This window comes from Lepidochelys kempii, chromosome 1 (assembly GCF_965140265.1).
Source record: "Lepidochelys kempii isolate rLepKem1 chromosome 1, rLepKem1.hap2, whole genome shotgun sequence".
In the NCBI taxonomy this organism is placed as follows: domain Eukaryota; kingdom Metazoa; phylum Chordata; order Testudines; family Cheloniidae; genus Lepidochelys; species Lepidochelys kempii.
In genome coordinates, this window is record NC_133256.1 from 323,988,922 (window position 1) to 324,013,770 (window position 24,849).

A 24,849-nucleotide genomic window follows, 5' to 3' on the forward strand; every position below is an offset into this window, starting at 1 on the left:
GCATGATCCAGCCTAGGAATGAGCAGGATGTCCTGTGCAATTGCAGTTCCCAGCTGCTCCAAGCCATTGCATGTCCAGGCACCAGAATTGAGAGTAGGGATCTTTTCTTTCCTGTTCTCTCAGTATCCCCCAGGACCACTGACATCAACTCCATGGGTGTTTGGGGGCTCAAGCACCCACGGAAAAAAAATAGGGGGTGCTCAGCACCCACCAGCCAAAGCTGTTTGGCAGGGCCACCGATCAGCTGTTCATTGGCTGGCAGGAGGCACTCGGGGGAGGCTGGAGAACAGTGAGGGGCAGGCAGACAAGGGCCTCGGGGGAGGAGGCAGAGCAGGGGCGGGAAGAGACAGAGCAAGGGCGTGGCCTCGGAAGATGGGGCAGAGTGGGGGTGGGAAGTGGCTGACCAACAGTGGGGCCTTGGGGAAGGGGCGGAGTGGGGGCATGGCCACAGGGTGGAGCAGGAGTTGAGCACCCACCCGGAAAAATAAATGTCAGCGCCTGTGCCCATGACAACATCCAGGCAGTTGCCTTAAGGTTTGTACAGGCAGGGCTTAGCCCAATGGAGTCCTACCCTGGCCTGAATGGAGCCTGTAGATATCACTATAATTATTTAAGTTAAAAATGTAAGTTTACACCAGTATTCTGTAACTACTTTGGGAACTGAAACTGTTTATTTAAAAATAATTGATTTCAACAGACTAGGTGGCTCAGTAAGTTGGTAATAGGCTACTGCGCTTTTCACCTCTAGGTCACCAGTTCAAATTTAGTTCACCGTTGACAATGACTGAAAGACATTACTTTCTGATGTTTGTTCAATGGCCTTCAGGAAATGAGCTTTAACAAGCACTAAATTCAATTAAACTATATACAGAAATACATATTTCACCATTTGTATGTATTAGCATTTTCCTAGATTTATGGTTTACTCTAACAAAATTCAGAAATCTTTCTACATGGTTCTCAATTTGATAATTAAATATCATTATGATTATCTACCTAAAGATTGTTGTTTTGTTTACACTACCCCCTTGATTATACTGACTCATGCCTACTAATATAACTACTAGGTTATATCTGCATAACAGACCTGAAGCAATTTTTGCAACCAAATTGCTCTGTTTTGAAGTTTTAATAAACACGAAAATACCTCCTTAACCACTTCTAGAAGCTAAACAAAAAGGTGACATAATTCAGTGCTTTATGATGTCAGTTTTACAAACAGTAATATCGTAAAGGAAACAGAATATCACATTTGAGTTTCAGGTATCCCATTTTCAACACTGACCTGAAAACTAATTAAATGCCTTTATTATTATAGTTCTCAGACTTTTCACATGTGTAAATGTTCAGAAATAGTCAAAAAAGAGAAAACCTGAAACAGATTTTAATTTTACTGATTTCGAACTAATTTATCACACTGTGCCATACAAGGTGACTTGGCAATACTAATATTTGGACTTGTTCAAGATTTATACCAAGTTTTGTCTGAAACTCAGAATTCCCAGATAAAACAGTGCAATAGCATCTCTAGGAACACAATGCATTTTAAAAAATAATTTAGAATGGATAAAGCGATCAGAACTGAAAGGAGTGTCTTTCATGTGACATTGTAAGGTACAGTACAAATGTTTAACTGGCACAGTGTTTTATTTTGTTATTGTTTGGACATAGAGGGTGGACATAACTAAAACATATAAATGTATTTTATAGTTCACATTTGCAGGGACAGTGTTCATAGCAACATATGCAAATAAGAGATATGCAGATGCAAAGTCAGCCTTGAAAGAAAAATATCCAAACAGAAGAATTTTTCCTGTTCAAATACCTCAGTAAATTATCCCAAAGGACTACATAATATTGAGTGGTATATATAACTCATGTAAATTGCGTTACTAAGAAAGCAACAACAGTGGCTCTAGAAATATCTGTAGAAAATCACATTAAGGTTGGGTTGAATATGAACTTTCGCTATAGCTGTAAGTAAATATTTAACAACTGCTGCTATAAATTATGCAAGTCATTTTCCACCAAAATAAGGTTCATAATGGCATTGGCACTTCAGAACAATTCAGAGAGAGAATAAAAATGGTAAACATTTGTAAAAGCCAACAACATTTACTGAAGAATTTAAACATTTCAACAGGCACATCATAACACATGATTTACTATGCATTTCAGTCTAAATAATCTGAGCAACGTATTAAAATAAAGACTCAATTATCCCTTAAATGTGGACAGAATTCTTTCTAATGTTACTGGGACTTACTCATATGCATTGATGGGAATTATATTTATATAGATATTTACTATAAAATCTAAAAATAATTTGCAAAGCAGCCAGTGTGCTCAGAAAGCAATTCTTCAAATATACTAAAGTTACTAGAATTCAGTTTAATGTTTTTATTACTTATTTTTTAAAGCAATCACATATACCTCAGATATCCATTCAAAATAAAGGTACCTATGGCACAAGCTGATCCACAACTTGCAAGGTAAGGCCCTTAAATTTCATTATTTTCAGTAACTAAGAAGGCCGGTCTAATGGACAGGGTACTGGACTTGGACTCAGGAGACCTGGATTCAGTTCCTGGATCAGCCACAGACTTATGTCTGACAGTGGGCAAATCTATCCTATTTCTCACTTCACCATTTATAACATGGGACAGCGCTTTCCTACCTCACAAGAGGCAAAATTAATTTTGCGAGGGCAAAATTAATTGACTGTGAGGTGTTCAAATTTAATAATTTTATTAAGATGACGCTGAAGTAAAAAGAAATTTTACAGAGTTTAAGCATAGAAGTTTCTGGTTATCAGGAATAAGGTACAGATTATCAAGGCGTGCAAAATTCGGTTTAGGAACAGGTGGCGTAAGGAATACATAATCTGCGATCTCCCCGATTGGGGGTAACACTACTATTAATGAGAGTCACATAGGTACCTAGATAGTTAGAAACATTTATTCAAAACAAGAAGTGGGGGACAATGGCAATTACGTGTTCTCAACACTGAAACAATGTTCAGTTTGAATTCCCAAATGAAAAAAGGAACATTGTCAACTTGACATTTATTTGATTTTTTTTTTTTAAAGCAGAACTTTCAGGTGTTACACCTACTCGAGTCCCCTGCAATTTTTGTCATTTTGCGATCAAATGTTCTTAGTTGTTTAAATATGTTTCTCCCCTCCTTCCTGTATGAAAGCCCCACACAAATAGGGGAAACAGACTAACTATACAAATAGGGATGCAAAAGGCAAAGGAAACAAACTGAAACAGACTGTTTCCTAATCATTTCTAGCATTAATAATCGAAGGTGCTACTTACAGAAGTGTAAAATATTCAAAAATAACTGATTTTAAGTTTATGTTTAAGACCATAAAACAGTTATTAAACTACAAATCCCTCTATGCATCCATTAGATACATGTGTAGATACATGTGTGCTATTCTGAAGGTACAGACATCTATGCTAAAAGTAAAACCTTCACAAAAAAAAGTTACACATAACCAGCCACTAACCATTTATTAGAATTCATTAATCCCTGCCTAGTGGTTCTCAATATATTTACATCCTGTGATCCCAAAACATTCATTGCTCCAGGCTTGGAATACTGATACAGATTATAAACCTTAGTACAAACTAGGCTTTAAAAAGACTCCAAAATATCATATATGCTTTGTTTTACAAAATTATTTTTACACATAATTAGTTAGTTAAATAATTCCTGATTCGTCTCTTTTTTAAGCAAAACTATTTACAATGACATTCTTCCTCTAAGACCACAAAACACTGAACATAAATAAAATGTTTTTATTGTTGTAGTGGATATCCACTACAATCCTTAGAAAGCTTCTTAAAATATCCTATAAATATTTACATGTGTAACACATAATAAATTCAAGCTACAATAAGTTTACCACCATAAATATAACATACAAGCAGTCCACTTTCCATGGATTAAACTAACAGACTTTTTAACATAGTAAGAGCCAGGTTTGACAGTCATGTTCGATAAGAAGAAATTAAGACATTTTAATTTTTCCCCATTATTATTCTGTCTCAGTTTGCAGATAGATACACTAACGGTTTTAGGATTTTTGCTCACCTCATAGATGACGTAATGGTTTCAGCAGAGTTCAAAACTATTACATAAATCCACAGTACCCACTCAATCACTACAAATTCTTATAAATTACAAACCCTATTTATGTAGGGGCAAAGATTACAAGGATGTTGAATATCTCAATGTGCAGCATAACTTTCCAATTTAGATGTAAATATTATTTAAGCTAATTTATTTTTTCCACCTCCTTAAATATCTGAATTTCAATGATAAAATGCATATAAAAACATTTCATTTATTGACAAAGCTAGCACAGCTCAGCTGGTAAACAGCAAGCTTTTGGATACGGTTATGCAAATACACCTTGAACTTGACCTGGAAGAACCAAAACTTCAGTGAACTAATGAGGTTCTTCACAAAACTGTCAATGATATCAAAGATATGTTTACGTTGTTTCCCTGTCCCCCACCGCCCCTCAAATCACCACCATCAATCTACCCTTTAGTTAGCTAGTTCACAGTATATAGTCTGGTTTCAGAGTAGCAGCCGTATTAGTCTGTATTCACAAAAAGAAAAGGAGTACCTGTGGCACCTTAGAGACTAACCAATTTATTTGAGCATAAGCTTTCGTGAGCATCCGATGAAGTGAGCTGTAGCTCAAGAAAGCTTATGCTCAAATAAATTGGTTAGTCTCTACGGTGCCACAAGTACTCCTTTTCTTTTTTAGTATATAGTCTGAGTGCTCTGCACCTTTTCAGAGACAGCTGCAGTTTGTCCCCTTGATAGATGCTTTGTCTCCTAATAAACCCTGTCAGCTACACAAAGAGAATGTTTAACTGTGGGTGGATAGGTATTAGCCTGTAGTGAAATGAAGTACTGCAACCATTCTCTGCTGTCCTCACAGCTATGCTTACTCCTTGGGCCTTCCTACTATGCAGGTAGTTTGAACGTAACTATTAAAAGGAAATAAGGTTTTAACCTCTGGTTGTCTACCTTATGGAACACCCATGAGCACATCTAAGTAAAATGCTTAATTAACTCAAGTGTATTTGTACAGCAAAATGTACTTGAGCACTGAAAGCACCAAAAGACTGATTATATCTTCCTGCCTATTCATAAGACAGAAATAGCAATATACTATTTGATTAACAATAAAATACAGATTTTGCCTTCCAATACCCCTACTACAAAGAAGAGATCATTAGTCCCTCTCTAAATGACATGTTTTCTCTTAGGCATAATGCAGGCCTATACATAATAAACAACATAAATATAAAATCTGGTGCAATGCTACACTTACATACACCATGCAGCATATCTGGTGGCTGGGAGACACCCATGTTATTAAAGTTAGGTTCGACAAGAAGAAAGTAAGCTAACCTTCAGTTGTCTGTCATTTTGTTTAAATACAGAAGGGGTGGAACTTGCCAATAGCAGTAACTTGACAGGATGCTTCTTTCTGTTCATTCTCCAGCCTTCTCGCCAGAAGACTCCCTACAACTTGCCTGTCCAGTTTCCTTTTTGAGCCAATCTTTTAAGGAAATTAATTTTTTTGTAGTCTTTAACATGGTACCGTTCAACAGCAATAAATAATACAATTGCGACCACATTCAGTATTTGCAGCCCCAGAAAGTGCCAGGAATACAACGAGGCTAAAGTAGGAAGGGACAGACAGGGCACCTGCCACAACAACTTTATGTGCTTTGACGAACAAAAGAAAAAACTTAGAGTACATCATGTCAGGGTTCATAAACTATGATTTCAAATGCAGTCCTGCTGCACCAGTGAGCTGGGATTCACTTAGTGCACCTTCTCTCTCTCTCCACTCACACATACACATCATCACCCCTAGCACACAAGGCTCAAGGCACACTAACAGTTGTCTCCTGAACCCTTTCCCTTGCTCTGCCCATCACTCATCCTCACAACCAGCAAGGGAGAAGTGCGCAAGGACGCTGGGCTTCATTCCCCCGCCCCACACCCCTCTTCAGGAGAAGGGGACCTGCATCTAGAAGCCAAGCAAGCTGAGCAACACATAGCCCTGTGAAACCAGAACTACTGGCACCCCCAGGCCGGAGCGTGGGGGCGGGCGGGGTCCCCCGGTCACTCCTCAAACACCACCTCCCCCCGGAGACCGCCGCCAGCTCCGCTTCCCCATGCCCCAGGCTGGGGGCCGGACACAGGCAGCCCTCCCGCTCCCCTCCGGCGTATCGAGAGGACTCAGCCCTTTCCCGCCTCACCTAGTCTCGGGGGGGCGCCCGGCTCTCCCCCGACCGCGGAGCCACCAGGGACCTCGCCCTTACCGGCGAATTGCTCCTCCTCGTCCCCGCTCTCCGAGTCGGTCTGCACGGGCTCCTCGGCGAAGCTGACCCCCCTGGCGGGGGCCCTGCGGGGCGGCAGGCTGCCCCTCTCCTGGCCCGGCGCGGGGGAGCCCCCTCCGGCGCCGCTCTCCGCCGCCTCCGCCTTGAGGCGCCCGAAGTACTGGAGGGCGAACTCCAGCAGGTCCCCGGGCTGGCTCCGCAGCACCTCCACGGTGAAGCCCTGCAGCAGCTCCGTCAGCCCCGCCGGGATGGAGATGCTCATGCCGGGGCCGGCCGGGGCGAGGCGAGGCGGCGGGAACGGGGGCCGGGGCGAGCCGGCGGGGAACTGCAGCGGCTGCAGGCCGGAGCAGGTGGGAGCCGCAGGGGTCCGAGCCCGCCCTGGCCGCCGAGGGTGCCGGGAGCCGCTCTCTGGGAGCCCGGGCGGCGGCGGCGGCGGCTGCTCTCGGCGCGGCGGCGGCCCCGGCGGTGACGGTACCATCCCCGCCCCCGCCTCCTCCCCAGCGCCGGGGGGGGCCTCGCACGCATGTGACCCGGGAAACCATGACAACCTCCCGCCAGGGACCGCGGAGCGCCGCGCCGCGTCGGCCGGGGCGGGCTGCGGGCTTCCCCAGGGCCCGGGCTCCGCGCGGCGGGCAGGGGGCTCACCCGGGGATGGGCGGAGAGGCGGGAAGTCAGGGTTTGCCCAGACCGGAGCGGTACCTAATCCCCGAGGAGACTGGGACAAAGGGCCTCAGCCTTTGCTCTCCCCCGGAGCTGGGCATGGGACACAGTGATGCAGGGGGGCTTACAGCCACGGGGGAGCCCTCCTCCTTGGGGCTTTAGGGGGTAGGTCTCACCTTCCACTCAAAGCACCAAGGAAAGGGAGGGGTTGTGCAGCTACTGGGGCAGGTGGCCTTTCCACCTTCCCTCTCTTAGTAAAGCCATGGCTATGCTCCAGGCTTTGGTCCATGCAAGTTAGGTCAGCAGGCAGCCACTGAACTTTGTATATTGCCCATGCACACTGGGCTGCTTATGTGGGGGGTGCTCCGGGTACTCACTGTAGTGCTTGTTTTAATAGTTTCAACTTAAATTGTGGTGCACCATGGGTAGGTATCCCAGCATGCCATGTGCCACCATCCAGCATAGTGCATTTGGGGAAATTTTTGCAATGTTTTGTGGATAGTAATGACTCACATGGTCTCCCACAGTATTCTTGCCAGCAAGTTAAAGAAGTATGGGCTGCATGAATGGACTATAAGGTGGATAGAAAGTTGGCTAGATTGTCGGGCTGAACGGGTAGTGATCAATGGCTCCATGTCTAGTTGGCAGCCGGGATTAAGTGGAGTGCCCCAAGGGTCAGTCCTCAGGCCGGTTTTGTTCCATATTTTCATAAATGATCTGGAGGATGGTGTGGATTGCACCCTCAGCAAGTTTGCAGATGACACTAAACTGCAGGAGAGGTAGATACGCTGGAGGGTAGGGATAGGATACAGAAGGACCTAGACAAATTAGAGGATTGGGCCAAAAGAAATCTGATGAGGTTCAACAAGGACAAGTGCAGAGTCCTCCACTTAGGACGGAAGAATCCCATGCACCGCTACAGACTAGGGACCGAATGGCTCGGCAGCAGTTCTGCAGAAAAGGACCTAGGGGTTACAGTGGACGAGAAGCTGGATATGAGTCAACAGTGTGCCGTTGTTGCCAAGAAGGCCAATGTCATTTTGGGATGTATAAGTAGGGGCATTGCCAGCAGATCGAGGGATGTGATCGTTCCCCTCTATTCGACATTGGTGAGGCCTCATCTGGAGTACTGTGTCCAGTTTTGGGCCCCACACTACAAGAAGGATGTGGATAAATTGGAAAGCGTCCAACGGAGGGCAACCAACAAAAATGATTAGGGGACTGGAACACATGACTTATGAGGAGAGGCTGAGGGAACTGGGATTATTTAGTCTGTGGAAGAGAAGAATGAGGGGGGATTTGATAGCTGCTTTCAACTACCTGAAAGGGGTTCCAAAGAGGATGGATCTAGACTGTTCTCAGTGGTAGCAGATGACAGAACAAGGAGTAATGGTCTCAAGTTGCATTGGGGGAGGTTTAGGTTGGATACTAGGAAAAACTTTTTCACTAGGAGGGTGATGAAACACTGGAATGGGTTACCTAGGGAGATGGTGGAATCTCCTTCCTTAGAAGTTTTTACGGTCAGGCTTGACAAAGCCCTGGCTGGGATGATTTAGTTGGGGATTGGTCCTGCTTTGAGCAGGGGGTTGGACTATTTGACCTCCTGAGGTCCCTTCCAAACCTGATATTCTATGATTCTGTGATTCTATGAATCTCTGATACTTTCATGCTGAGAGCTTGAGTCCTTTTTCCATCTCATAATGTAATTTGTATCTCAAATTTTCATGCTGTTTTTTAAAAATTCCACAAACCAGTGCAGCACTTTATGGTTTCTGCCTTTATGGTTTCTGAGAGAAGCATGAAGCCAGCAGACCTCTACACTATTCTCGTGAATGGTGCAAATCCAGAACCCACCATCCACCTGTATTTGCAGGCCCTCAAGAAGTACTGCAATAACAGGGAACATGAGGATTTCTTTGAGGACAGCTTGCTGAGAGATATAGTGAAGAACAATTGAAGGTTACTGGTGGCATTCACAGACCACCCGCAAACAGTGGAGTACCACCTTTGGGCCTGAGAAATGAGCACTGCCTGGTGAGATCATATCATAATGCAGGTTTGGGAAAATGAGCAGCTGCTGTGAAAGACCACAGTCCTGGATCTGTGTGCCCAGCTTATCCAAGCGTGCCAGTATTGGCACACCAGAGAGCTGCATTGACAGTGTAGGAGTAAGTGACCATCACACTCTTGAAGCAGGATTGGTACCAGTCAGTAGGAAATCATTTTGGAATTGGAAAAAACACAATAGGGGTCATTATCATGCAAGTGTGTAGGGCCATTAATTGTCTCCTGCTATGCAGGACTGTGACTCTCAGCAATATGCAAGACCTAGCAGATGGATTTGCTACAATAAGGTTCCCAAACTGTGGCGAGGCCATGCATAGCCCTATTTTGGCATGAGCTCACCTTGCCGCAGAGTACAATAATAGAAAAGGCTACTTTTCCATGGTTATGCAAGCTTTGATGGATCACAGGGGATGCTTCATCAGTATCACAATGGGCAGGTCAGAGAAGGACATGACACTCACATCTCTAAGAACACAGGACTGTTATGAAAGCTGCAGTCAGGAACATTTCCTGAGCAATGGACTACCACTGTTGATATTGAAATGCTAATAGTGATTCTAGAGAACACAGCCTTCCCCTGGCTCATGAAGCCATACACGAACCACCATGATAGCACTAATGAGAGATCGAACTACGACCTCAGCAGCTCATTGAATGTGCTTTCAGCAGATGCAGCAGCAAGGGACGCTGGCAGTATGCAGTTGAGGGAGGCTTTGAAAGTGTATTTTTAACAGTCAGCCACAGTAAAGTTCTGTTGTGGAGTGTTCTCTGAGACTGGAGCGCTGCTAAGGATGGTGTTGTGCTTGCTGTACAATTATTAAGATGGCTGGGGGTTTTCCTGAAGCTATTAATTATAGGGTGTTTGGTGTACATTTACATGTAGTGGTTGCAAACAGTTATTGAAAACTGATAAAATGATTTGATTCTTCAAAAATGTAACATTGAATGGAAAATAACAGTACAAAAAAATCCATGCAAAAATCCACATACATTTTTAATGTAATAGGGTGAAAAATTAAAATTAGAAAGAAAGTAAACATTTTATGTCCATTTGAGTAAACAAATTTAGTCAGTTATGGCTACACATACACCAGTTGTTCTCACAGCTCAGGATATGTAAAGCTGGGTTCTCCTTGCTGTCCCCCACTGTGGAGTGGTAGAGGTAGTGATGTGCTCTGTGATGCCAAGTTGTACATTAGGAGGTGCAGGGAGCAGTGACCATGGAGGTCTCCAAGGACTGCAAAGGGAGAAGAGTCTGGGATTTTTGGACCTATAGGTCAACCAGAGAGCAGGCTCACCTGCCCCAGAGGTCTCAGTCAAAGTCACAGACCCCTATTCCCACCATGGAGGTATTGGTGCAGCACACAGGGAAACTGAGGCACAGACCGTATTCATGCAAAACAGTAAAACTCACATAGGCTCAACAGTAAGACTCACATACAATGTAACAAGAGAAGGTCACTGTGATGAAGTGGTGATTAACACTGAAACCCTGTGGAAATCTGAGTTTTTCAATGCATATAACACGCTCCTGCTGGGAGACTGGGTTGTAGTATTCAATTAATACTGGAGTTACAGTTCTTACATATAGAAATAGACAAATTGCACTAATCACATGGTTCTGAAGCAAGGTTTGAATCCATATCCATTAGAATTAACAATGCCATGGGCTAAAGTAGACAGGCTAAAAAGTTGTGTAGATAAAAATCAGTGGTGTCAAAGGGTTTATTTCATTACATTGCCTTAATAAAGAGTCTCTCTGCCATGGAGAGATGATTTATACTTGTAGAAAATCTGTAGCATGGTAGAAATCACACACACATGCATAATCAATCATACATACGGTTTACAAAGTCCACTTCTACATCAAAATGTTCCAGATTGCTTATATGAAGCCTAATTGCAACTAGTACATTAAGAAACCATAGTCCTGATTGTGCTGCTCTTGAGATAAGGTTAAGAGCCCACTTCCTGCACGGCAGCCCAAGGAGAGCTCATCTTAGCTCAGCTCAAAAGTTGGAGGTGTAGGAGGCTTTAAGGCTGGGCATTACCCATATCCCTCATAGTGACTGAAGTGTATTGAAACTGAAGGGGCAATTCTACCTATTCTTTTAGCAGCCCCAGCTGAGAAGGAGTTGCATTTCCCCACTCTCTGGGCCTTCCATGATTTTAACCCCTTTGTGTTCTCTGATCCTGGGCCAATCTGCAGCTTGAGGTTCCTATAAAATGCAGCTCCAAAGGGCTTTTCTAGAATGTAGGGGCACTCCAGAAGCAGGGACCAATCTCCACCTAAGCATCTCACCTCACTTGGGAATTCTCCAGTGGCCAGATACACCAGCTTTAGAGTCACTTTGTGGCAAAGTGGCCTCAGCACAGGGGATGAGCCAGCCTAAGGTCCTTTCAACCACTAAAAAGAAAATTGAAGGATGCCAAGCTGTTCTTATTCTTCCACATGTGAGCTTCATAACAGAGGCAGAAGATAAGAACTAGTGTAACCCATGCCTGCTTGGTGTAGCACTCTGTCCCCCTCTTGTGGCACCTAGACCGTCTAAAGTTTGATGAGTCTGCTACAGTCTTGGCTAAGAACCATGTGGCTTTTAACTCATGCAGTAGAGGCTTATACACTAAGCTTTAGAGATCCCTGGTTTGATCCCACACATTGATGGGGGGGGGGGGTCTGTCAGAGTTACACTAGCAGACTGCTACAGCCATAATTCTGTATCCATCAAAACAGGATGGTTGTCAATAAAACAGTTTCAGAGTAACAGCCGTGTTAGTCTGTATTCGCAAAAAGAAAAGGAGGACTTGTGGCACCTTAGAGACTAACCAATTTATTTGAGCATAAGCTTTCGTGAGCTAGAGCTCACTTCATCGGATGCATACTGTGGAAAGTGTAGAAGATCTTTTATACACACAAAGCATGAAAAAATACCTCCCCCCACCCCACTCTCCTGCTGGCAATAGCTTATCTAAAGTGATCACTCTTCTTACAATGTATATGTGTCACGGTTCCTCCCCCACTCTGAACTCTAGGGTACAGATGTGGGGACCTGCATGAAAAAACCTCCTAAGCTTATCTTTACCAGCTTAGGTCAAAACTTCCCCAAGGTACAAAATATTACACCCGTTATCCTTGGACTGGCCGCTACCACCACCAAACTAATACTGGTTACTGGGGAAGAGCTGTTTGGACGCGTCCTTCCCCCCAAAATACTTCCCAAAACCTTGCACCCCACTTCCTGGACAAGGTTTGGTAAAAAGCCTCACCAATTTGCCTAGGTGACTACAGACCCAGACCCTTGGATCTTAAGAACAATGAACAATCCTCCCAACACTTGCACCCCCCCTTTCCTGGGAAATGTTGGATAAAAAGCCTCACCAATTTGCATAGGTGACCACAGACCCAAACCCTTGGATCTGAGAACAATGAAAAAGCATTCAGTGTTTTACAAGAAGACTTTTAATAAAAAATAGAAGTAAATAGAAATAAAGAAATCCCCCCTGTAAAAACAGGATGGTAGATATCTTACAGGGTAATTAGATTCAAAAACATAGAGAACCCCTCTAGGCAAAACCTTAAGTTACAAAAAAGATACACAGACAGAAATAGTTATTCTATTCAGCACAATTCTTTTCTCAGCCAATTAAAGAAATCATAATCTAACACATACCTAGCTAGATTACTTACTAAAAGTTCTAAGACTCCATTCCTGTTCTGTCCCTGGCCAAGATGACTACAGACAGACACAGACCCTTTGTTTCTCTCCCTCCTCCCAGCTTTTGAAAGTATCTTGTCTCCTCATTGGTCATTTTGGTCAGCTGACAGCGAGGTTACCTTTAGCTTCTTAACCCTTTACAGGTGACAGGAGCTTTCCCCTGGCCAGGAGGGATTTCAAAGGGTTTTACCCTTCCCTTTATATTTATGACATGCCCCCCAAATCTCAGCTAGGGTGAAACACTGGCTGGGATTTCTTCCTGGAGCTCTAGGAAAACAGAGTTAATAAGACACATGCATCTCTAAATATACTACCAAGTACATAAAGACTAACAATATTTTCCACATCTCAAGGACGATTTTAACCAGTTGATTCTGGGAAACTTTCACGGGAGAGTGCATCAGCCACTTTGTTAGAAGCTCCTGAGATGTGTTGGATGTCGAAATCAAAATCTTAGAGAGCTAAACTCCACCGAAGAAGTTTTTTGTTAGTTTCTTTGACGGTGTGAAGCCACTTTAGTGCAGCATGGTCAGTTTGCAGGTGGAAACGCCGTCCCCAAACATATGGGCGTAGCTTTTCCAGAGCGTAGACAATGGCATAACATTCTTTTTCAGTGACTGACCAGTTGCTTTCTCTCTCAGACAGTTTTTTGCTGAGAAACACTACAGGGTGGAATTCTTGATCAGGTCCTTTCTGCATTAAAACTGCTCCCACACCACGCTCGGATGCATCTGTGGTTACTAGGAACGGTTTGTCAAAGTCTGGGGCCCTTAGTACAGGGTCAGACATGAGTGTCGCTTTAAGCTTGTTAAAGGCCTTCTGACACTTTCCGGTCCACTGAACAGCATTTGGCTGTTTCTTTTTGGTTAGGTCTGTCAGTGGGGCAGCGATTTGGCTGTAGTGCGGTACAAATCGTCTGTAATAACCGGCCAAGCCTAAGAAGGATTGAACCTGTTTCTTTGACTTTGGGACAGGCCACTTTTGGATAGCATCCACTTTGGCCTGTAGGGGGCTGATAGTTCCTTGACCCACCTGGTGTCCAAGGTAAGTCACTCTGTTTAGGCCTATTTGACACTTCTTAGCCTTAACAGTTAGTCCTGCCTCCCTTATGCGCTCAAGGACTTTTTGTAGATGTTCCAGGTGGTCTGCCCAGGAATCCGAAAATATGGCCACATCGTCAAGGTAGGCGACTGCATATTCTCCTAATCCCGCTAGGAGACCATCTACAAGTCTTTGGAAAGTGGCGGGTGCATTTCGCAGCCCGAAAGGGAGTACATTAAATTCATACAGCCCGAGATGTGTGATGAAGGCTGACCTTTCCTTGGCAGATTCATCTAGCGGTACCTGCCAGTACCCCTTGGTTAAGTCCAAGGTAGAGATGAACTGGGCCCATCCCAGTTTCTCTAATAGTTCATCAGTGCGTGGCATTGGATAGTTGTCTGGGCGAGTTACAGCATTTAGCTTACGGTAGTCCACGCAAAAACGTATTTCCCCATCTGGTTTGGGAACTAGAACCACTGGAGATGCCCATGCACTTTCAGAGGGGCGGATTACACCCATCTGTAACATATCCTGGATCTCCCGTTCTATAGCAGTTTTAGCTTGAGGAGACACCCGGTAAGGTTGAACCCTAATTGGGTGAGCATTACCGGTGTCAATGGAGTGGTATGCCCGTTCAGTCAGTCCTGGGGTGGCTGAGAACGTTGGCGCGTAGCTAGTGCACAGCTCCTGGATCTGCTGTCGCTGCATACGCCCAAGGGTCATGGAGAGGTTCACCTCTTCCACACCACCAGCACATTTCCCTTCGTAGTAAACACCTTCAGGCCACTCAGCGTTGTCTCCTCCCTGGGCTGTAAACTGACAAACCTTTAATTCTCTGGAATAAAAGGGCTTTAGAGAATTAATATGGTACACCTTAGGCTTTCGGTTGGAGGTGGGGAATGCTATGAGATAATTAACAGCTCCCAGGCGCTCCTGGACTGTGAATGGCCCTTCCCACGATGCTTCCATTTTATGGGCCTGGAGCGCCTTTAAGACCATGACCTGGTCTCCTACTTTGAAGGAACGCTCTCTGGCATGTTTATCATACCAGGCTTTTTGCTCTTTTTGAGCATCCTGTAAGTTTTCTCTAGCAAGGGCTAAAGAGGTTCGGAGGGTGTTTTGTAGGTTGGTTACAAAGTCCAGAATGTTAGTTCCTGGAGAAGGTGTAAATCCCTCCCATTGCTGCTTCACCAACTGCAATGGCCCCTTAACCTCACGGCCATATACAAGTTCAAATGGGGAAAACCCTAAACTGGGATGTGGTACAGCTCTGTAGGCAAAGAGCAACTGCTGCAATACTAGGTCCCAATCATTGGAGTGCTCATTTACGAATTTACGTATCATGGCCCCCAAAGTTCCATTAAACTTCTCCACCATGCCATTTGTTTGATGATGGTAAGGAGTGGCAACCAAGTGATTTACCCCATGAGCTTCCCAAAGGTTTTTCATAGTTCCTGCCAGGAAATTAGTCCCTGCATCTGTGAGGATGTCGGAGGGCCAACCTACCCTGGCAAAAATGTCTGCTAGTGCCTGGCACACACTTTTAGCCCTGGTGTTGCTTAGAGCTACTGCTTCCGGCCATCGGGTGGCAAAATCCATGAAAGTCAGTATGTACTGCTTTCCTCTGGGTGTCTTTTTCGGAAAAGGACCCAGAATATCCACAGCTACTCGCTGAAATGGAACTTCAATGATGGGGAGTGGCTGGAGAGGAGCTTTGACCTGGTCTTGGGGTTTTCCCACTCTTTGGCACACCTCACAAGACTGGACATAGGTAGAAACATCCTTGCCCATTCCCTCCCAGTGGAATGACCCCCCCAAACGGTCTTTGGTCCTGTTCACCCCAGCATGGCCACTAGGGTGATCATGGGCTAAGCTCAAGAGCTTGGCCCGGTATTTAGTTGGAACTACCAACTGTCTCTGAGGATGCCAGTCTTCCTGGTGTCCCCCAGAAAGAGTTTCCTTGTATAAAAGTCCTCTTTCTACAACAAACCTGGATCGATTAGAAGAGCTGAGAGGCGGTGGGTTGCTCCGTGCCGCCGTCCACGCTCTCTGGAGGCTTTCATCTGCTTCCTGTTCGGTCTGGAACTGTTCCCTTGATGCTGGAGACATCAGTTCCTCATTGGATTGGGGACATAGGCTTGGTCCCTCTGGAAGCGATATAGGGGATGGAGCTGTTTCTGTTGACTGTGAACCGCTCTCCGCTGGTGCACTATGTTGGGATTCAGGCTCCGGCTGAGCCTCTTGTGTAGGGTTATCGGCTGCTGCCAGTTCAGGTTCGGTGGGGCCCTCTGGTGTTGAGGTTGCAAGTACTGGATTCAGTGCTGGCACGGGGTCTGGTGTTGGTTGTTTGGCTGGTTCCGGTTCTGGGACTGGTTCCGTCTGGGTCTCTGGGACTGGATCCACTACTGCTGTTGCAGACATTGGCCTGGGGTCCAGGTCCATCACCTCTGACTGGGTCCTGATAGAAGTTTCCGGAACAGAGCTAGGCCTCACGGCTTGTTTAGCCTGGCTGCGGGTGACCATTCCCACCCTCTTGGCCTGCTTCACATGATTGGCCAAGTCTTCCCCCAACAGCATGGGGATGGGATAATCATCATAGACTGCAAAAGTCCACATTCCTGACCAGCCCTTGTACTGGACAGGCAACTTGGCTGTAGGCAAATTGAAAGAGTTGGACTTGAAGGGTTGAATCGTCACTTGGATCTCTGGGTTGATTAAATTGGGGTCCACTAAGGAAGCATGGATAGCTGACACTTGTGCTCCGGTGTCCCTCCACGCGGTGACCTTCTTCCCACCCACACTCACAGTTTCCCTCCGCTCCAAGGGTATCTGGGAGGTATCTGGGCCTGTGGACCTCTGGTGTGATTCCGGTGCAATGAACTGTAATCTGTTGGGGTTCTTGGGGCAGTTGGCCTTTACATGCCCCAGCTCGTTACATTTAAAACATCGTCCAGCTGACGGGTCACCGGGGCGAGGTGGGTTGCTGGAGAACGGGGTGGTGGGACGATAAGGGGTCTGGAGGGTTCTTTGGGAGGTAGGTGGGGCTTTGGGCGGCCCCCAGTAATAGGGTGTGGTCTGGGGTGGTCCCTTCTGGTCTCCGCTCCAACTGCGACCAGTTTTCTTCTTCTCTGCCACCTCCACCCATCTGGCTCCAATCTCTCCTGCCTCGATTACAGTTTTGGGTTTCCCATCTAGGATGTATCTTTCTATTTCCTCAGGAACACCCTCTAAGAATTGTTCCATTTGCATTAGGAAGGGCAAATTTTCTGGAGATTCAACACTTGCTCCTGATATCCAGGCATCCCAATGTTTCACAATGTGGTAGGCATGTCGGGTAAATGACATGTCTGGTTTCCACCTTAGGGCTCGGAACCTCCGACGAGACTGCTCGGGTGTTATCCCCATTCTGACTCTCGCCTTGGATTTAAACAGTTCATACTTGTTCATATGTTCTTTAGGCATTTCAGCTGCCACCTCAGCTAAGGGTCCACTGAGCTGCGGCCTCAGCTCTACCATGTATTGGTCAGTAGAGATGTTGTACCCAAGGCAGGCCCTTTCGAACTTTTCTAAGAAGGCCTCAGTATCATCACCTGCCTTGTAGGTGGGGAACTTTCTGGGATGGGAAGTGGTACCTGGAGAAGGATTGCTAGGGTTTGTTGGTATATTCTGCTGGGCCTTTATCCTCTCCATCTCCTCCACATGCTTCCTTGCCTCCATTTCCCTCTTGTGGGCAGCCTCCTGTACCTCGTTCTCCAGCCGCATGAGTTCTATCTGTCTTTCATGTTCCCTTTGTTTTTCCTCAGCCTGAAATTTGGCTAATTCCAGCTGTAGTCGAGCCGAGGATTTGGCCATTCTAACCTCTCTGTTTTTAACTAACTTTACACCAGAGGTTTAGAAATAAACAAACAAAACTTGGCTGTAAAATTTTGCTGTGCTGGAATAGAATACCTATTCTCTGATAGTGATTGTCAGCCTACAGAAAAAGACAATTCCCTTGTCTCTGCTCTGGGCCCAAATTAAAGCAAAAAACCTCCAACTACTTGGAAACCTGCTTACCCAGCCCAAAGAAAAAAAAAATTTCTTTTCAAACCTGTGCTCCTTGTAAAACAAAAAAAAAATCAAAATCCTAAAAAAAACCCTGCCACTTTTGTCTCCAGGCAAATGGGTAGAGCACACACCCCCTATTTACTTTTAGGAAGAAAAGAAAAAAAAAAACCTCTGGGTTGGAAGACTGTGAATTTCCCTGCAGGAGTTAAGTACCCTGCCTCCAGGCAAAGAAAACCTGCAATTCACAAGATAATCCCCTTTTGTCTCTGCTTGGCCACAAAGCAGAGAGAAACCAAGCTGCTTTCAGTTTCAAAGCTGCTTCCTGGACTTCCTAAAAATTCCTTTTTAAAATCTGTATTTCTAGTTTAAAAAATCTCAACTGGATCTCAAAATGATTTCAGGTTAATCCCACCACTGTGCCACCATGTCACGGTTCCTCCCCCACTCTGAACTCTAGGGTACAGATGTGGGGACCTGCATGAAAAACCTCCTAAGCTTATCTTTACCAGCTTAGGTCAAAACTTCCCCAAGGTACAAAATATTACACCTTGGACTGGCCGCTACCACCACCAAACTAATACTGGTTACTGGGGAAGAGCTGTTTGGACGCGTCCTTCCCCCCAAAATACTTCCCAAAACCTTGCACCCCACTTCCTGGACAAGGTTTGGTAAAAAGCCTCACCAATTTGCCTAGGTGACTACAGACCCAGACCCTTGGATCTTAAGAACAATGAACAATCCTCCCAACACTTGCACCCCCCCTTTCCTGGGAAATGTTGGATAAAAAGCCTCACCAATTTGCATAGGTGACCACAGACCCAAACCCTTGGATCTGAGAACAATGAAAAAGCATTCAGTGTTTTACAAGAAGACTTTTAATAAAAATTAGAAGTAAATAGAAATAAAGAAATCCCCCCTGTAAAATCAGGATGGTAGATATCTTACAGGGTAATTAGATTCAAAAACATAGAGAACCCCTCTAGGCAAAACCTTAAGTTACAAAAAAGATACACAGACAGAAATAGTTATTCTATTCAGCACAATTCTTTTCTCAGCCAATTAAAGAAATCATAATCTAACACATACCTAGCTAGATTACTTACTAAAAGTTCTAAGACTCCATTCCTGTTCTGTCCCTGGCCAAGATGACTACAGACAGACCCAGACCCTTTGTTTCTCTCCCTCCTCCCAGCTTTTGAAAGTATCTTGTCTCCTCATTGGTCATTTTGGTCAGCTGACAGCGAGGTTACCTTTAGCTTCTTAACCCTTTACAGGTGACAGGAGCTTTCCCCTGGCCAGGAGGGATTTCAAAGGGTTTTACCCTTCCCTTTATATTTATGACAATATGATAATCAAGTTGGGCCATTTCCAGCACAAATCCAGGTTTTCTCCCCCCCTCCCCCCACACACACAAACCCACTCTCCTGCTGGTAATAGCTTATCTAAAGTGACCACTCTCCTTACAATGTGTATGATAATCAAGGTGGGCCATTTCCAGCACAAATCCAGGGTTTAACAAGAACGTCGGGGAGGTGGGGGGGTAGGAAAAAACAAGGGGAAATAGGTTACCTTGCATAATGACTTAGCCACTCCCAGTCTCTATTCAAGCCTAAGTTAATTGTATCCAATTTGCAAATGAATTCCAATTCAACAGTTTCTCGCTGGAGTCTGGATTTGAAGTTATTTTGTTGAAGAATTGCAACTTTCATGTCTGTAATCACGTGACCAGAGAGATGGAAGTGTTCTCCGACTGGTTTATGAACGTTATAATTCTTGACATCTGATTTGTGTCCATTTACTCTTTTACGTAGATACTGTCCAGTTTGACCAATGTACATGGCAGAGGGGCATTGCTGGCACATGATGGCATATATCACATTGGTGGATGTGCAGGTGAACGAGCCTCTGATAGTGTGGCTGATGTTATTAGGCCCTGTGATGGTGTCCCCTGAATAGATATGTGGGCACGGTTGGCAACGGGCTTTGTTGCAAGGATAGGTTCATGGGTTAGTGGTTCTGTTGTGTGGTATGTGGTTGCTGGTGAGTATTTGCTTCAGGTTGGGGGACTGTCTGTAGGTGGCTTCTACATCACCATCCTGGCCACTATGGATGTAGAAGCCCTCTACACCAACATTCCACACAAAGATGGACTACAAGCCGTCAAGAACACTATCCTCAATAATGTCACAGCTAACCTGGTGGCTGAACTTTGTGACTTTGTCCTTACCCATAACTATTTTACATTTGGGGACAATGTATACCTTCAGATCAGCGGCACTGCTATGGGTACCCGAATGGCCCCACAGTATGCCAACATTTTTATAGCTGACTTAGAACAACGCTTCCTCAGCTCTCGTCCCCTAATGCCCCTACTCTACTTGCGCTATATTGATGACATCTTCATCATCTGGACCCATGGAAAAGAAGCCCTTGAGGAATTCCACCATGATTTCAACAATTTCCATCCCACCATCAACCTCAGCCTGGTCCAGTCCACACAAGAGATCTACTTCCTGGACACTACAGTGCTAATAAACGATGGTCACATAAACACCACCCTATACCGGAAACCTACTGACCGCTATTCCTACCTACATGCCTCCAGCTTTCACCCTGACCACACCACACGATCCATCATCTACAGCCAAGCTCTGCGATACAATCGCATTTGCTCCAACCCCTCAGACAGAGACAAACACCTACAAGATCTCTATCAAGCATTCTTACAACTACAATACCCACCTGCGGAAGTCAAGAAACAGATTGATAGAGCCAGAAGAGTTCCCAGAAATCACCTACTACAGGACAGGCCTAACAAAGAAAATAAGAGAATGCCACTAGCCGTCACCTTCAGCCCCCAACTAAAACCCCTCCAATGCATTATTAAGGATCTACAACCCATCCTGAATGATGACCCAACACTCTCACAAATCCTGGGAGACAGGCCAGTCCTTGCCTACAGACAGCCCCCCAACCTGAAGCAAATACTCACCAGCAACCACATACCACACAACAGAACCACTAACTCAGGAACCTATCCTTGCAACAAAGCCCGTTGCCAACTGTGCCCACATATCTATTCAGGGGACACCATCACAGGGCCTAATAACATCAGCCACACTATCAGAGGCTCGTTCACCTGAACATCCACCAATGTGATATATGCCATCATGTGCCAGCAATGCCCCTCTGCCATGTACATTGGTCAAACTGGACAGTATCTACGTAAAAGAGTAAATGGACACAAATCAGATGTCAAGAATTATAACGTTCATAAACCAGTCGGAGAACACTTCCATCTCTCTGGTCACGCGATTACAGACATGAAAGTTGCAATTCTTCAACAAAATAACTTCAAATCCAGACTCCAGCGAGAAACTGTTGAATTGGAATTCATTTGCAAATTGGATACAATTAACTTAGGCTTGAATAGAGACTGGGAGTGGCTAAGTCATTATGCAAGGTAACCTATTTCCCCTTGTTTTTTCCTACCCCCCCACCTCCCCGACGTTCTTGTTAAACCCTGGATTTGTGCTGGAAATGGCCCACCTTGATTATCATACACATTGTAAGGAGAGTGGTCACTTTAGATAAGCTATTACCAGCAGGAGAGTGGGTTTGTGTGTGGGGGGGGAGGGGGTGAGAAAACCTGGATTTGTGCTGGAAATGGCCCAACTTGATTATCATATACATTGTAAGAAGAGTGATCACTTTAGATAAGCTATTGCCAGCAGGAGAGTGGGGTGGGGGGAGGTATTTTTTCATGCTTTGTGTGTATAAAAGATCTTCTACACTTTCCACAGTATGCATCCGATGAAGTGAGCTGTAGCTCACGAAAGCTTATGCTCAAATAAATTGGTTAGTCTCTAAGGTGCCACAAGTACTCTTTTTCTTTTTGCCAATAAAAGAGTGGTCTTCAAAATTCGGATGGGTATCTTTGAAATCACTAGATGCAAACTTCCCTTGGATCCTTAGTGATATTTCTGGGTCTTCCTTTGAAAGGGGTTGGCCTACTGAAAAGCTTATTTCTTATCTCATTTGCAGCAAGATGCAGCCTAGCTGCATGTTGGAAAAAGAAACATAATCCAGATACAATTTCTTATCTTAAAAGGATCTGAATACCTTCTTCATGGAGAAGGTTACAAACAAACAATACAAAACCCAAGTCCTAATTATTTCAGTACAATTGAACTCCCTATTTCGGAATAAGAACAAAGCATTTTCCAAATGCAACCACAACACTTCCCTCATGAGAAGCTACACACAATCTTCACTGAAGAATGCATAGCCCTTTTTATCAATAGGGTCATCTGCCTTTTTAGGGGGATATCTGTGCATACATTTGTTGTATTCCTAGGATTACACTGTGATGTCTCTCCCCTGATTTAATTTGTTTTCGCTTCTGTCCTAGGCCATGATCCTTCAGTTAGGTACATGCATGTGTCTGCTGGGTCAAGGTATTATTTCTAAATGTAAATGTTATTGTTTAAACTAGCTGTTTCTGGGATAAGGCAGCAACCAATTAGATTTGGGGGAAGATCAGAGGACTCTGAAAAGAAAGAATGTGTGTGCTTGAGTGAACTTTAAAGACTTTGGCCAGATCCTCTGGTCATTCTTCTTGGTAAATGACCAACTTACCTCTAGGTTGGACCATTGTAACTCAGTTTACAAGTACTTACACCAAGATAAGAAATTCATGATGCATCTAATTTGTTCACAGTGAGGAAGCCTATCTCCTGAGAAAGATGATCTATATAAAGCATATAGTGTTGGTGCTTCACAACCTAGCCTTGCTCACCATAGGTCTCCTAAAGTTTCTGGTATTGATTTACGAAGTGTTTGTGGGATAGGCCCACACTAACGCACCATTACAGCTGTGATCATCTGGTATGCTATGTCTAGAATACCTCATATATACTCTAAGAGATGCTGGATGCACAATTTTCTTAACAACAGGTAGAGGACTATAGAATATTTTCCCTAAGGAGATCAGGAAGAGTTTTATTCTTGCCATTCTTATACCATGCTTTTGGACTACACTGGTTCCTCGGTTTAGCTGAGCTTGTTTCTCTCTGGTCTAAAAGTAACCGCAGCAAGTCCCACGTGAACTTTCAATATACACCCAACATTATATCACATGGTAGTATTTTTTTTTCTACAGGAATTATTATAAGTTTCCTAGATATCCTCCAACTTACAACTGTGATATGTCAGCGTAGTTAAATATTGGATTGATGCAGATAGTGGGACGCTTGCCATAATGGGGTGGATTGTTTCTGGCTTGGTGCCATATGCCTAAACACTGCATCCACCTCCTCAGAAATGACACATTGCTTTCCTTCTCATTTGACAAGCTCCTGCTAGGATGCCAATGAGGACTATTTTTAGTACTAACAATCTGTTTAGCCAACAAGTTGGGGAAATGGCCACGATGATGAGGCTGGAAGTTTATCCAGGCTGGTTTCCAGAACCTGAGGAAGTCTTGAGGCGGATTTTCTCAAATTCTGACATTGCATCTTGTTGTTTCCCTCTGTTCCTCTGGACACAGCATATCCAGCTCCCATGTATGGTCTTTACTTATTACAGACATACAAGAGTTCAATATTAAATGCTTCTTATGACCAGGGTCCCATGGACTTTCAGATTTCTACTCATGCCATTTCCCCCCACAGAATTTGGCATTTTGCCAAATTTCTGTAGGAGTCTATATTCTGGCCATAGAATCTGTCATTTTGCAGCAGCCAGATGTCTGACACTTTGGTCTGTCAGCACCATTGGGACTTGGGTACAACTTCCTCTTTCTGTGCTGCTTTCACCACAAGGGGGAGTGTGTGACACAAGGAGCTTCCCTAACCGGGCCCTAGAAAGCAGAAGAATCCTCCAGACTTATCAGGATCTTCCTTGCCTATTTCTAAAGGTGTGTCCCCTGAGGGGAGAACATAGCAACCAGGGGCCACGGCAATGAGCCATGAGCACTGGGCAGAGTTCAGTTCAGTTGGACTGGTTTAATGCAGCCTGGGCCCTTAGACACACCATGACACAGCTCCCATCCCCACTTCCCACATAGCATCACTTGGAATTAGGGTTGCCAATTTTGGTTGGACATATTCCTGGAAGTTTCATCATATGACATAATCTTTAATTAAAGATTAATCTTTAATTCCTGGAGACTCCAGGACAATCCTAGAGGGTTGGCAACCTTACTTGGGATAGCAGAAGCATGGGACTTTCTTTGTCCTTTCCCACAGGAGTGGCAGCAGCCACTCTCTCCTCAGAAGCCGTAAGTATAGCAGCAACCAGGGAGCAGGGCTATCTCAGTAATTACTTCAGCATCATAATTGTATCTGCTTGGGTGGGCCTGACCTGCTGCCCTCTTCTCACCCTGCTGCACACATGGTCCTCTATTGGTAAGGCCCACCAGAGCAGAGGATCTTAGAGTTAACACCCCATTGAGATGAATAGAGCCATTTACACCCAGAGGTGAAAGTAAGCCAGTACGGTCCGGTACGGCGTACCAGCAAGAGCCGGTATGCCATGCCAGACCGGACTGGCTTCCCCAGGCTGGCGATTTAAAGGGCCCAGGGCTCCCTGCTTGCGGCTGGAGCCCCAGGCCCTTTAAATCACCTCCAGAGCCCGGCTGCCTGAGCCCCGGGGTAACGGTGGCAGGGCTCCGGCAGTGATTTAAAGGGCCCAGGGTTCAGGCAGCAATTTAAAGGGCCCGGAGCTCGCTGCGGTAGCGGTGGTTGGAGCCCCGGGCCCTTTAAATCACCCCTGAGCCCCGGGGCTCCCAGCCACCTCTCCAGCTGGGAGCTCCGGGGGTGATTTAAAGGCCCCGCCTCTTCTGGTTGCGGACACACCCCTTCCGGTTGAGAACACCCACCAGCTCAGGACTCCAGCGTACCGGTAAGTCCTTTAAGTTACTTTCACCCCTCTTTAC

General features: G+C 45.1%; 1 protein-coding gene and 1 long non-coding RNA gene across 3 annotated transcripts in view; one reads left to right on the plus strand and one right to left on the minus strand.

Annotated features, from left to right (window-relative positions):
• PRKAR2B (protein kinase cAMP-dependent type II regulatory subunit beta) overlaps window positions 1-6,833 on the minus strand; it is a 147,120-nt gene extending 140,287 nt beyond the window's left edge. Inside the window, exon 1 of one of the 2 annotated variants that reach the window (XM_073328473.1) lies at window positions 6,301-6,833. In XM_073328473.1, coding sequence (XP_073184574.1) covers window positions 6,301-6,643 — 343 coding nt within the window. In that variant the 5' untranslated portion in view covers window positions 6,644-6,833. The remainder of the gene's footprint in view (window positions 1-6,300) is intronic. The other variant, XM_073328474.1, reaches the window with a different exon arrangement.
• LOC140905338 (uncharacterized) overlaps window positions 6,161-24,849 on the plus strand; it is a 45,758-nt gene continuing 27,069 nt past the window's right edge. Inside the window, exon 1 of the long non-coding RNA XR_012156828.1 lies at window positions 6,161-6,731. This is a non-coding gene — a long non-coding RNA (uncharacterized lncRNA). The remainder of the gene's footprint in view (window positions 6,732-24,849) is intronic.